The following is a 15,349-nucleotide window of genomic DNA, read 5'->3' on the forward strand; positions in this document are numbered from 1 at the left end:
TGGACCACCCTGTATATATTGGTCTTTCCCTGTATATGCTTAAACTCATCCTCTGCTTCTCTTATCATATTGTAATATTCCATTTTTTCTTGTGCTAGGGTACGATGTGCTTCCTGATAGATTTTGTAGTATCTTTCCTTCACTGTCATATTGTTCCTGTCTTGAATCCATGGCTTCCTCATGTTTCTTCTCTCCAGCACTTTTTCTTGGTACTTTATGTTCAACCAGATTTTGTTACGCCGTTTTCTTCTTCGTATAACTTTGATAGTTACTTCTTAAATACTCCATTTGATTTCGTCATTTCTTTGCTACCTATTGCGTAGTCTATTATTGTTAGGTTTTTTCCATTTCTTTTATAAAGGTTCGTTTGACTTTTCTTTAATCTTATTTCCTATGTTTTATCCAATAATTTCAATTCTATTTCCGTTTAGTTTCTTTTTTAGTTTTATTTTTAATGTTTTTAACATTTGGTTTGGTCAGAATCCGCAACCCTTAATGTTCTAACATTTTTGAAACTGTTTTGGAATCTTTTTTGGTAGCTATAGGATCAATCTGACATTCACTGTTTCTCCATCTGGTGATAACCATTTCCCTAAATGAATGTGTTTGGATTGAAATTTTTTGCTACTTAGCATGAGATCGTTTGTCATTGCAAGGCTTATAAGTCGAAGCCCATTACCTGAACTTTTCTCATGTAAGCTAAAATTGCCGATGATTGTAAATTTCTTTGTTTCCTTCTTTGGTATCATTTCCTGACTCAACTTTTACATTCAGCCTGCTTATCCAGTTGGGTGTGTGTTCCAGTTGACTCCAGTATACTTCTTTCATATCATACTTATATTCTGCGGATGCATGTGCATTTAAAAATGTAATGTCTAACCACTGACTGCGAACTATGTGATATTCGATTGTTAACATTTTTGATTTCCTTTACTCAGCTATTTATTGATTTATAAAGGTAGAAACCGGGTAGAAATTCCTAACATTCACTGCAATCACCGTACATTATTGTTCTATCTTCTATTTTCAGCGATTCCGCTCCTTGCCATTTTACTTCTTGCAGAGTTACCAGTTGTACCCTGCATTTCCCTAACCTTGGCTCACAGATCAGCTGAAGCAGCTTCTGAATCTCAGAGAGGCTGCACATCTGACTTCCAAACAAAATCCTACCCTTGAAAATCGATTTGATTACAAGCAGAAAGGGAACAGAGTCAGTCAGTCTGAGAAAAACGATAACTCGCGCTTGTCAATACAGTAACAGACAACAGACAGACCTGCGTAGTCAAATTAGAGGCAAAATAAGAGCTGCATCTGATCCCTTCGGCCCAATCGGGAAACTAAACTAGCACTTCACTTTAGCGACTATCGTCATTGAACTGAAAACAGAATATAAGACTTTTGGTTATTTCATGAAGGTCAGTGATGGTAGCAGCGAAAAATTCCGTCTTACGCATATTGCTTGCGACACCGTCGAAAAACTCGTCATGCGTTTTAGATCAACATCTTCTGTACAAGATGGCAAATGACCAAGCTTCTTGCTGACCCAATACTGCTCATAATGACTGCTCGTATCTTCCCCATACCTTAAGGCTCTTCCCTGGACAACACAGCAGAAACGTTCTCATCACAACAAAACACTTTCTTTCAACCACAGTCACTTGGTCGTCCCCTGTAAGTCGTTTTCAATATCAGAAACCTTACTGGAACGATCTGCCTCATTATATCAGAGAACCTGACAACACATCCTGCTTCAAAAGACAGCTAATGACATATTAACTAACACAACAATAATGTCAGCCTCTGTTCCATACACACCTCTGACGCCTTACAAGTATCCAACAGGTATTTCTCACTTTCCAAGCATTGTATTTGATTTTCTCTCCCTCAGATCTAGCTCTGTTATAAAATCCCACTTTTGAATTATAATCCTTTCAGTTGCACTCTGTGGTGCTGAATGCTGACCTCCAACAAGAGAAATGGAACAACGACTTGGTGTCGTGGAAACAAAAAGGTGCTCAGGTGAACATTTGGATTAACAGCGCACAGTCATTTCACAAATGATGAAGTTCTTAAGTTATATGGAATAGTACAAAAAGTATACGAAATGAAAGAAAGCCAACTACGATGGCTTAGGCATGTCCTCAGTGCAGGTGCAACAACAATGGCAACGATTAGTTGCAGTTTGTAAACAAATAATAAACGGCCAGTGGGACGACCTGGGTAGCAATGGCTTGAAAGCCTGCTTGAAGATCTCAAGCCTGCACCATGATCAGGTGCAACCTTGGATAAAATGGCAACAGACAGCCAATGAAGTACGCTAATGAAGTAGAAGAAGTACACCCATAAACACCTTTTTGTATGATGCACTGTTGTGATTGTTGTCATTATTAGCAGTATTAGTAGTATTATCGTTAGTATCATTGCTCTTAGTCAGACTTAGTATTAGTAATCCAAATGGTATTGATTAAATTCAATTGCTCTTTCTAACTCTATTTTATATCATCAGTGCTTATTACATTAAATGTACTATGATTATTAAGTACCATAGCTGTGAAGTAATAAGTTTTTTAATCACATGTAAAACTCTTGTTCGATGTGAGATCCTGAAGGCCCTAATCTGATTGCGTTAAATAAATAAACAAAAAATAAAAACAAATAATATATACAATCAATAATATACACATGCAGGAGAGAACAACTCTCACAGATTTTCCCGTTCAGTGCAAGAGTGGGGCAAGGCGACGTTATTTCATGTATATTATTTATAGTCCAGTCAAATGGTGCTCAGAATGGCCAAATGATGGAAAGTATTGTAGAAGTATTTTTGACAAGTTTTGTGTATTTTTTCGAGGGTCCTGTACCAGAATTTTCAAAGCGCCAGCAAAATTTCGGCCTGGACGTAGGTCAAAAACGAAAAAAACCACGAAAAATTGTGCTTCTTTAGGTTTTATGCTTATAACTAGGGAACGACACTATTTAGGCAAAGTTGACTATTTATGAAAATAAAGAATATAAAATTTCACAAAAATTACGTCTCATTGACCTTTTCGTCAGATCGATGATAACACGTGTTGCCCAGATAAAAATCCTCTCAAATTTGGAGAACAGGAATCACTTAATATCACTGTTAATGCAGAAATTGGGTAAAGCAGACACAGCTTGCAAGCAAGCTGTGGATGATGCTGATACTTTGATTATCAGCATCGCACTATCTTTGGCTCCCACACATTCAACCGTCGTAGCTGTTAGGGAAGACGTGGTCTTGTTGTCATACTAACAGACCTCCATCAGCAAACTAATTACTAATGATGAAACCAGGGGGAGGTAAAATCCCACAACAGCTTTAATCTCCTCACGCAATTGGCCACCTAGCCCGAGAGAATATATATATATATATATATATATACAGGGTGTTACGAAAAGGTACGGCCAAACTTTCAGGAAACATTCCTCACACACAAAGAAAGAAAATACGTTATGTGGACATGTGTCCGGATACGCTTACTTTCCATGTTAGAGCTCATTTTATTACTTCTCTTCAAATCACATTAATCATGGAATGGAAACACACAGCAACAGAACGTACCAGCGTGACTTCAAACACTTTGTTACAGGAAATGTTCAAAATGTCCTCCGTTAGCGAGGATACATGCATCCACCCTCCGTCGCATGGAATCCCTGATGCGCTGATGCAGCCCTGGAGAATGGCGTATTGTATCACAGCCGTCCACAATACGAGCACGAAGAGTTTCTACATTTGGTACCGGGGTTGCGTAGACAAGAGCTTTCAAATGCCCCCGTAAATGAAAGTCAAGAGGGTTGAGGTCAGGAGAGCGTGGAGGCCATGGAATTGGTCCGCCTCTACCAATCCATCGGTCACTGAATCTGTTGTTGAGAAGCGTACGAAAACTTCGACTGAAATGTGCAGGAGCTCCATCGTGCATGAACCACATGTTGTGTCGTACTTGTAAAGGCACATGTTCTAGCAGCACAGGTAGAGTATCCCGTATGAAATCATGATAACGTGCTCCATTGAGCGTAGGTGGAAGAACATGGGGCCCAATCAAGACATCACCAACAATGTCTGCCCAAACGTTCACGGAAAATCTGTGTTGATGACGTGATTGCACAACTGCGTGCAGATTCTCGTCAGCCCACCCAACTGGCGGTGAATCGAGGACTTACAGAACATACTTACGAAACTAAAATGAGCTCTAACATGGAAAGTAAGCGTTTCCGGACACATGTCCACGTAACATCTTTTCTTTATTTGTGCGTGAGGAATGTTTCCTGACAGTTTGCCCGTACCTTTTTGCAACACCCTGTATATATATATATATTTCATGCAGTCAGTGGATGTGACACTACTCACGCTCTTTACAATAATGGAAAAGTGAAATGCTTCATTACGCTATGGAAAAACCCTTAATTGCAAAACGACATGCAAATATTTAAAGATCTGATCCGAACAAGGAGGCCGTAGCATCGCTTGTGCTAAACTCTGCTTGCCCATTTCGCGCACGACGTACTGCTAACTGCGGATGAAGGGTAACAGGCTGATTCCATGTTTCTAGATTTCCGGAAGACAGTCCGCCTCCGTAGCGTTGCGGTAGCGTTACCGCCTATCACGCAGGGGGCCCAGGATCGATTCTCGGCAGGGGACTGGGTGTTGTGTGTTCTTCATCATCATTGACTCGCAACTCACTAAAATAAAGGACTTGCAATACGGCGGTCGAACTGCCCCGAATGGGGCCTCCCGGCCAACAATGCCATACGATCATTTCATTTACTTCCGGAAAACGTTTAACATGGTGCCCCATTGCAGGCTGTTAACGAGGTACGAGCATATGGAATCATTTTACAGATGTGCTAGTGGCCCGAAGACTTCTAAAGTAATAGAACCCAGTATGCTGTCCTCGACAGCGAGTGTTCATCAGAACCGATGGTATCATCAGGAGCGCCCGAGAGAAGTGTGACAGGGCAGCAGTTGTTCCCTATACAGGGTGAGTCACCTAACGTTACCGCTGGATGTATTTCGTAAACCACATCAAATACTGACGAACCGATTCCACAGACCGAACGCGAGGAGAGGGGCTAGTGTAATTGGTTAATACAAACCATACAAAAATGCACGGAAGTATGTTTTTTAACACAAACCTACGTTTTTTTTAAATGGAACCCCGTTAGTTTTGTTAGCACATCTGAACATATAAACAAATACGTAATCAGTGCCGTTTGTTGCATTGTAAAATGTTAATTACATCCGGAGATATTGTAACCTAAAGTTGACACTTGACTACCACTCCTCCGCTGTTCGATCGTGTGTATCGGAGAGCACCGAACTGCGTAGGGATCCAAAGGGGACTGTGATGGACCTTAGGCACAGAAGAGACTGGAACAGCACATTACGTCCACATGCTAACACCTTTTTATTGGTCTTTTTCACTGACGCACATGTACATTACCATGACGTGGAGGACGCATAAATTGGCCAGCCCGTTCTCCTGATCTTACACCTCTGGACTTCTTTCTGTGGGGCACGTTAAGGGAGAATGTGTACCGTGATGTGCCTACAACCCCAGAGGATATGAAACGACGTATTGTGGCAGCCTGCGGCGACATTACACCAGATGTACTGCGGCGTGTACGACATTCATTACGCCAGAGATTGCAATTGTGTGCAGCAAATGATGGCCACCACATCGAACATCTATTGGCCTGACATGTCGGGACACACACTATTCCACTCCGTAACTGAAAACGGAAACCACGTGTGTACGTGTACCTCACCCCTCATGGTAATGTACATGTGGGTCAGTGAAAAAGACCAATAAAAAGGTGTTTGCATGTGGACGTAATGTGCTGTTCAAGTCTCTTCTGTACCTAAGGTTCATCACCGTTCCCTTTGGATACCTACGTAATTCGGTGCTCTCCGATACACAAGATCGAACAGCGGAGGAGTGGTACTCAAGCGTCAAATATAGGTTACAATATCTCCGGATGTAATTAACATTTTACAATACAACAAACGGCACTGATTACGTATTTGTTCATATGTTCAGATGTGCTAACAAAACTAACGGTGTTCCATTTAGAAAAACGTAGGTTTGTGTTAAAAAACATACTTCCGTGCATTTTTGTATCGTTTGTATTAACCAATTACACTAGCCCCTCTCCTCACGGTCGGTCTGTGGAATCGATTCGTCAGTATTTGATGTGGCTTACGAAATATATCCAGCGGTAATGTTAGGTGACTCACCCTGTATACGTAAATGACTTGGCGGACAGGGTAGGTAGCAATATACGGTTGTTTGCTGACGGTAAGGTATCGAGGCTGAGCGACTGTAGGAAGATACAAGATGACTTAGATAAAATTTCTAGTTGGTGTGCGCCGGCCGCGGTGGTCTAGCGGTTCTAGGCGCTGCAGATCGGAACCGCGGGACTGCTACGGTCGCAGGTTCGAATCCTGCCTCGGGCATGGATGTGTGTGATGTCCTTAGGTTAGTTAGGTTTAATTAGTTCTAAGTTCCAGGGGACTGATGACCTAAGATGTTAAGTCCCATAGTGCTCAGAACCATTTAGTTGGTGTGATGAATGGCAGCTAGCTCTAAATGTGGGAAAACTTAATGCGAATGAGTGGGGAAAACACACATGTAATGTCCGGATACAGCATTAGTAGTGTACTGACTGACACAGTCACATCGTTTAAATATCTGGGCGAAATGTTGCAAAATGATATGAGGTAACGAGCGTGTGAGCATTGTGGTAGGGCGGTGAATGGTCGGCTTCGGTTAGTTGCGAGAATTTTAGGAAAGTGTGTTTCACCTACAAAGGAGGCCGCATATAGGACGCAGGTGTGACCTATTCTTGAATACTGCTCCAGTGTTTGGGATCCGTTCCAGGTCAGATTGAAGGAGGTCACCGACGCAGTTCAGAGGCGGGCTACTAGATTTGTTACCGGTAGGTTCGAACAACAATGAAATATGACAGAAATGCTTCGGAAACTCAAATCGCAATCACTGGAGGGAAGGAGATGTTCTTTTTGAGGAACACTATTGAGAAAATTTAGAGAACGGACATTTGAAGCTGACTGCCAACTGACTACTGCGGCCAACACACACTTCACCTAAGGACCACGAAGATACGAGAAATTAGAGATCGTACAGAGGCATACATATAGCTGTTTTTTTCCTCGCTCTGTTTGTGAGTGGGAAAGGAAAGGAAATGACTAGATGTAGTCGAGTGTTGTAAGCGATTCCTCATCAGACTGTATGCTGGTGGAAGCGAAGAATCTCTGAACTGCCTCAGATACAGAAGCTGCATCTATGAGGGCTATTCAGAGAGTAGGGAACGTTTTGGCATTAAAAAACACTAAGTACAAGAAATACATTTTATTATATACATCTGAAAGAGTGACTGACATACTACTTTTCCACATAGTCACCAAACACATTGAGGCACTTATCATAGCGGTGGACAAGATTTGAAATACCTTCGTGTAAAATTCTGCCACCTGAGACATTAGCCAATGAGTCACGCCCACCTGGCGTTCCGTCTCGTCATCAAAGTGCTGCGTTGGAAGACAGTTTTCATCTTTGGAAACAAGTGGAAGTCGCTTGGTGCAGGGCAGGTGAGGGAAAATTTCCCATTTGAATGAATTAAAGAGATCTTAGTGCGGCTTGCTGTGTGAGGTCGGGCATTGTCGTGCCAAACTGAAATTTTGGATGTCAGCTTTCCTCAGCGTTTGTTTTGAACTCCTAAGGCTGTGCAAAGTTTGGCAGTAATGGGCAGAATTTATGGTTGCTCCACGATCGAGAAAATCAATAAGAAGCACACCTTGCCTATCCCGAAACACTGGTCGCCATCAGCTTCCTTGCTGACAAGGTCTGCAAACATTTTCTTGTTTTTTTTTGGGGGGGGGGGGGGACCTTGTTTGCCTCCACTCCATGGACTGTAATTTTGTCTCGCAATTGACGTGTTTCACCCAAGTCTCGTCACCGGTTACGGTTCGATCCAGTAGTGAATCGCCATGTTTGTGGTAGGCCTCTAGAAATGTCAGCGTCGCCCCCACTCACTGTGTGTTAGCATTTTGGGCACCCATCATGCACAAAATTTGTGGTAGTCTAGCTTTTAAGTGACAATTTCAAACAACAAAGTTAGTGAAACTTGTGGAAAAGAAAGCGAAAGTTCCGTTACTGTGAAGCGACGGTTTTCACGAATCGTTTCATCAACTTTAGCGAGATCGTCAGTCACAATGGTTCAAATGGCTCTGAGCACTATGGGACTTAACAGCTGTGGTCATCAGTCCCCTAGAACTTAGAACTACTTGTTGTTGTTGTTGTTGTGGTCTTCAGTCCTGAGACTGATTTGATGCACCTCTCCATGCTACTCTATCCTGTGCAAGCTTCTTCATCTCCCAGTACTTACTGCAACCTACATCCTTCTGAATCTGCTTAGTGTATTCATCTCTTGGTCTCCCTCTACGATTTTTACCCTCCACGCTGCCCTCCAATGCTAAATTTGTGATTCCTTGATGCCTCAAAACATGTCCTACCAACCGATCCCTTCTTCTAGTCAAGTTGTGCCACAAACTTCTCTTCTCCCCAATCCTATTCAAATATCTCCTCATTAGTTACGTCATCTACCCACCTTATCTTCAGCATTCTTCTGTAGCACCACATTTCGAAAGCTTCTATTCTGTTCTTGTCCAAACTAGTTATCGTCCATGTTTCACTTCCATACATGGCTACACTCCATACAAATACTTTCAGAAACGACTTCCTGACACTTAAATCTAAACTCGATGTTAACAAATTTCTCTTCTTCAGAAACGATTTCCTTGCCATTGCCAGTGTACATTTTATATCCTCTCTACTTCCACAATCATCAGTTACTTTGCTCCCTAAATAGCAAAACTCCTTTACTACTTTAAGTGTCTCATTTCGTAATCTAATTCCCTCAGCATCACCCGATTTAATTTGACTACATTCCATTATCCTCGTTTTGCTTTTGTTGATGTTCATCTTATATCCTCCTTTCAAGACCCTGCCATTCCGTTCAACAGCTCTTCCAAGTCCTTTGCTGTCTCTGACAGAATTACAATGTCATCGGCGAACCTCAAAGTTTTTACTTCTTCTCCACGAATTTTAATACCTACTCCGAATTTTTCTTTTGTTTCCTTTACTGCTTGCTCAATATACAGATTGAATTAGAACTACTTAAACCTAACTAACCTAAGGACATCACACACATCCATGCCCGAGACAGGATTCGAACCTGCGACCGTAGCAGGTCAGTCACAATTCTTCATCACGAACGTTGGTTCGATCATTTTGAAACCGAATGCACCATTTCCGGACGGAACATTCAATCATTATGTTGTTTCCGTACACTTCGCACAGTTCACGATAAATTTCTATGGGTTTTAGGTTTCTTGCCAACAAAAACCGCATCACAGACCGCACCTCACAACTGGCGGGATTTTCGATAGCAGCTCACATTTCAAATTCGAATATCGAAAAAAACCAGAAGCGCAGAGACGTTCCCACTATCACGGATTGATGCCGACTAAGCTGCCAAGCACACACATACCAAAATATACGCGATCGACGCGCGCCTAGCGGCGTCAGATGGGAACGTTCCCTACTTTCCGAATAGCCCTCGTAATCGGCATTCAGAGCAACTGCCAACATCGTTTCTCTGCCACCAACTGAGAACGCTGCTTTCCAGCATATTCTCCGAGTGTACCATAAGGTACAACAGTGACTGTGCAGAATGGGATTGGACGAGAGCGGATGATCGCCTGGTTCCAACCACTATGCTTCAGTCGCCAGCACCCGATGTTATTTTGACCTACATCTTCCGCTAATGCAGAATTGGCTGTCGTGGCTGCCCTTGTAGCTGCCGAAAAACAGACCTCCACTGCTGGAAGCGCTGCGTCAGCTGCGATATAGTTGGCGAGAATTACAAGACTTAGTAAACGCCGTTTTGGAAGTAGGGGATGGGCAGGAGACGGAAACCAGGACTCCTACAGATCGCGATAAGCCATATTTCACATTGTTGTAATTGTAACTTCCCGTTGTGAAATCCCATGACCTTGTTGTTGTTGTTGTGGTCTTCAGTCCTGAGACTGGTTTGATGCAGCTCTCCATGCTACTCTATCCTGTGCCAGCTTCTTCATCTCCCAGTACCTACTGCAACCTACATCCTTCTGAATCTGCTTAGTGTATTCATCTCTTGGTCTCCCTCTACGATTTTTACCCTCCACGCTGCCCTCCAACACTAACTTGGTGATCCCTTGATGCCTCAGAACATTTCCTACCAACCGATCCCTTCTTCTGGTCAAGTTGTGCCACAAACTTCTCTTCTCCCCAATCCTATTTAACACCTCCTTATTACTGTGATAAAAACTATACATTGGTTTCTACTCTAATTATTTATCTATTATATGGCACCAAATGAAATTAATGATGCATTAGCTTTAACATACCCGTATACACATTGTCCCAAGAAAACACCGACAAACTTTAGCGACTGCTTCCTTACATCAAAACAAGCAAGAAATGTCTAGTAAACAAGGGCTGTAGAGTACATATCTTAAGAGACATCAGCACTTGTTCATCTTCGATACTACGAAACACATCTCTTAAACTGCAAGCTCTTATCTTTTCATATTTTTGGAGGAAGTAGTATGGACCAAAACAAGAAAAACAGTCTAACAAACATGAGCTCTAAATTCATTATCTTAAGAGAGATGAGCACTTGTTGGTAGAAGTGATGTGTTTCATACTAGTGAAGATGAACAGGTGCTCATGGCTCTTGAAGTAGGTATTTTAGACCCCATTTTAGCTAATACTTCCTCCTTCCAAAATACTGAAAGCAAAGACCTTCTAGTAGAAGAGATGTGTTTCATAGTATCGAACAAGAACCTGACACCTCTTAAGGTATGCATTTTAGAGCCTAACTACTAGACATTTTTACTTATTTCTGTATAAGGAAACTGCCCTAAACTTTGTCGGGTTTTGTTTTTGGGCACACCCTGTAGCCTATATTCTCATTTTCGAATCAAGTGAACAAGACTTTAGTAGAGCGCGAAACGCAAAGAGGATAAAACTACTCTGATGTGACTTAAAAATTATTATATTAATAATATAAATATTATTATTACCAAATGCCAATAAGTGAAGCATAATTTTAGGCCATTTAGATAAGTTATTCGAACATCTTTTAACTGCAGGCTTGACGAAATCTTTTATTTCGACATTTGAACGAACATCATAACACACTGACGGACGAGGAGTTGGGATTGTATTGCACCAGAAATTACATTAAGTTCAACACAAACTACACGCCATACTGTTCGTCTGACGAAAAAAATCACCAATACTTATTAGGGAGAAATATTATTTTCATAAATAATGAACGTTGCCGAAAATTGCGTTATTTTCGAGTTATAAACGAAAAACCCCAAAAGTCCTCTGTTTTCGAGCTTTTCTTCATTTTTGACCCATTTTCGGGTTGTAATTTTGGTGGTACTTTGAAAATTCGGTTTCAGCATCCTCGAACACATATGGAAAGCTTTTCAAAAAAAACTTTTGCACAGAGTTCCACTAAGAATCACCGTTTACAGGACTATCAACAGTGTCCTGGAAAAAGTCGTTGGTGAATGGACCATCGAACGTTAGATCAAGGGCGGAATCGAAGCAGGCAGCCTATGGGTTTGACGCCTGGCTTTTATTGATCACCTGATAACCTACTGCCAAGCGACATGCAAAAGTCTTCAATGCAACTCCAAACACTGCTTTTAATGTAAGAGGAAACAGGTCTGCGGATATACATCGAAAATGTCGAATTCATTACGAACACTAGACTCCCCCTAGAACAATGAAAGCGCCACCAATCATATTAAGAGAGCCAAAACCGTAACGTACCTTGGAGAATGGATCTCTGTAATACTGCAGCTCTCGAACAAAAGAAAATCAAACTAGGTAGGGCATACTTCCTTGCAGAAAACCGTGTCTAAACGGCGGTCTAAATGTTTCCGATTCAGAACGTTGCTGCACTGTACATGCAACCTAGGCAAGGGATTAGTTTGACATCCGTGTCTTTCAGACGTGCGTACAGTAAATGCAGAAACTTGAACTATGGTGATGTTATTTCCAAACCAACATGCACAGTGTTTCACCAAACGGGTATCTTCAGCTTGGTGATTTCGTGGGGTGATCGCCTCAATGCTCACGACGGTTCTGCCTGACTGGAATAACGATTCTGGACTGTACGTCCTTAGAACAGAAATTTCTTTCTTCGCATCTAGTGCCAGGAAACGTGCATCGATTAATACAAAGAAAGACATTATAACACAGGAGTCAGTGCATCAGTCCTCTATGCAAAAGAGCGCCTGCCCTAGCCAAGAAGACCCTAGAAGAGTCCCGAATTACAGTAAATGTAGAGTGACTAAGGATCCTACCACTGCTATTACTATCACTTGAGCCTTGTCCTGCAGTTACGCAGGGTTAGCCATCGTTAATCGGATTTGGCATGTTAATGTTTAAGGGGTGGGCGGATGCCCTTCTTCCTGCCGCCACCCCCTACCCCCCGGGACGGAATTAGTGCACGCCAACTGTCTGAGTCGAGTGTAATCCATGGAATAGTGCGAAAGTGTTCAGATGTTTGCGAGCTGTGTAACTGAGGCAGAACATGGGGACCAACGCGGTATTCTCCTAGCAGGATGTGGAAAACCTCCTAAAAACCACATCCAGGCTGGCCGGCACATCGACCCTCGTCGTTAATCCGCCGGGCGGATTCGATCCGGGGCCGGCGCGCCTACCCGAGTCCAGGAAGCAGCGCCTTAGCGCTCTCCGCTACCCTGGCGGGTACTAAGGATCCTACCACATGGTAACATAAAAAATCAAATCTTGAACTGCACCAGCACCAAGAAAATCCCACCATTATCGTTTCTACGGCCATCTGTACAGAATTGACTGTCTCAGGTTGTCTATAAGGTCTTCAAAGTAGCCAACAAGAATAACACCACTGGATTCTTGTGGGGTCAAGCAAATAGAACTTTATAGTAGGCAATATATAAACTAAAAGGGGTGACTACAATTTTGCTGTTGAAACCAGACCCTTCCTAGCCTCCCTTACATAAGTTAACCACAATGGGACCTGGAAATGGTCTAAGGATTGCGCAATAAGGTTCAGTAGGAAAATGAAGGAATACTGGCCTAGCAGTGAAGTGGTAAGGTGCTAACAAGAAAAGAGCTACTAAACGTCACCAAGAACATCAGAAGCGGCAGATGACAACAGCACAGCAAAAACAAAAGCACCATAATTACAGGTGGCCTAAATGAGTTAAAAAAAGTACATGCACTATCATATACGAGCAGGATAATTGCATAATATACATACTGTTGTTATTATAAAGAACAATATCCAGTAGAGACGCACTCGGTTGGCGCTAGGTCATGTAAGTAACAGGTCGAGCTGCAAGTTGACAATCTCCTGTGTCGCCGTGCTATCTGCTCCAAGCGAGCTGCAACGTGGCAGCGCTGGCGGGAGCTGTGAGCGACTGGCGAGAGCTAGTTCACTCGCTCTCCGCTAGGAGTCACTTGTGTGCTGCTCCCTCGCTCCCGAGTGAGTTCCTGAGCGCTCTTCGCTCTGTCGCTAGGGGTGAACCGGTGCGGCTGTGTGGGAAAACAATGAGCTTCGAATAAAGATATCACAAACTGTTGCAACAGTTTACAAATAGCGTGTACTGCATATGCGCATCTCAGCGGTAGTTGCAACAGTCAGAACGTGTATTTCGCGTGTTTCGTTGCTCGGCCACTTGTAACGCTAGTTCACATCTTATCCACAGAACAGACAGTATACAACACAGCAGATGACGGCTCCTTTAAACTGTAGTCAAAAGTTGCGCTCAACGCCATATTGAAACCGTGTAAACGCGAAACGATGGCTGCTTGCTACTACAGCTCGAAATAGACTTTCTTACAAAACGGAACTAATACAACCGACTAAATGAAAACTTTTACGAAAGGAAACGCTAGTAAAACTAATTGTGATAAATCTATAGGTAAAAGCTTTTAAACTTATTACTGTTAGCATTTGCAAGCTGTGAAATACCACTGCTTTTATCTTCAGACAGGCCAGTATCTACAGTAATTTCAGTGGACGCAATATTCATATTCTTGAAGGAAAAAATCTTGTTTCACAAGGCTTCTAGCATCCAGTGCACGTTGGTCGTCGATTATTCATATGATTTTGAAACGAATCCCAGTTGGCTTTTGATCATATTTGAACACATTCTAAGCTGATTTCTGAACGAATGTTCAGTTGACTTTTGAATGCGTGCATATTGTATGTGCTGTCTCTGCCAGGCTAACTTCCGTCGCGTCTATAAATAAAAAAACTTTCCCGCAGACAAAAGGGGATGGGGCTATAGGAACTGAGCCTAATAAACCCGTACGAATGAATGCCAATCACCGTTTGTTTATATGGTTGATTGGATGTGCGAATGATCAGCGTTGTTATAAGTATTAGCGAAGTCCTTAGATTCAGACTACCAGAGTGGAAATTTCTTCTCGGTGTATCCAAGAAGATGAAAATTTTTGCCAGAACGTCACACTACTAAGGACTAATTGTACAGCCTCCGGTTAGCAGTCAGGTAAACGCGTTGTACGAATGCGTAATGACACCCAACCGAAGAATAAACAGAAACTGCGATTGTGGCAGCGTTAGTGAAATCAACTGGAGAATAAGTTTTGACAGTGGTAGGAATAGTTACAGAATTAGTGACGACAAGATTGTTTGTTAAAACGAGGAAGGAGAAGAAATGGGAACATCACATAAATCATATGGAAGAATATGGCGATTCCAAATTTATATACAATTTTCGTAATACTGTTTCTCGAGCTCACGCCTGAGAAGCTGGAGCATATGAATGAAATGTGAAATTATTTCCTAACATAAAACTGTTTGCTCGTAGTACGCCTGATAGGCAATTGATAATCGTACTTCGCGAATCGTATTCTGTCGTGTTATTTATGTAAATAAGGTACATAAAAATGAGCATTTGTGCGAAAACAGACTCGCTTATTTGGCGTGCGTCAGAATTGACGACAAGTAGAAAAGGCCTGTTTCGTTTCATCTAACAGACAGTAACAAAATAGACGTCATCAAATCAAGAAACCACGCCACTCTTGGGTATTGTTCGTATTAACAGCTTTTTCAGTATTAGACAACAACATTTTGATTTTTCATGTAGGAAAACAATTGACGAACTTTGATTAGGTAATAGATTCATTCGCAGAAAGGCTGTAGCAAGAGTGGAGGGAAAAAAATGCATGGACCT

At 42.2% G+C, this 15,349-nt stretch overlaps 1 protein-coding gene across 1 annotated transcript in view; it reads right to left on the reverse strand.

Moving 5' to 3' along the window:
- LOC124545501 overlaps window positions 1–13,536 on the reverse strand; it is a 29,081-nt gene extending 15,545 nt beyond the window's left edge. Inside the window, exon 1 of the mRNA XM_047124445.1 lies at window positions 13,408–13,536. Coding sequence (XP_046980401.1) covers window position 13,408 — 1 coding nt within the window. The 5' untranslated portion in view covers window positions 13,409–13,536. The remainder of the gene's footprint in view (window positions 1–13,407) is intronic.
- Window positions 13,537–15,349: the final 1,813 nt, after the last annotated feature.

This window comes from Schistocerca americana, chromosome 8 (assembly GCF_021461395.2).
Source record: "Schistocerca americana isolate TAMUIC-IGC-003095 chromosome 8, iqSchAmer2.1, whole genome shotgun sequence".
In the NCBI taxonomy this organism is placed as follows: domain Eukaryota; kingdom Metazoa; phylum Arthropoda; class Insecta; order Orthoptera; family Acrididae; genus Schistocerca; species Schistocerca americana.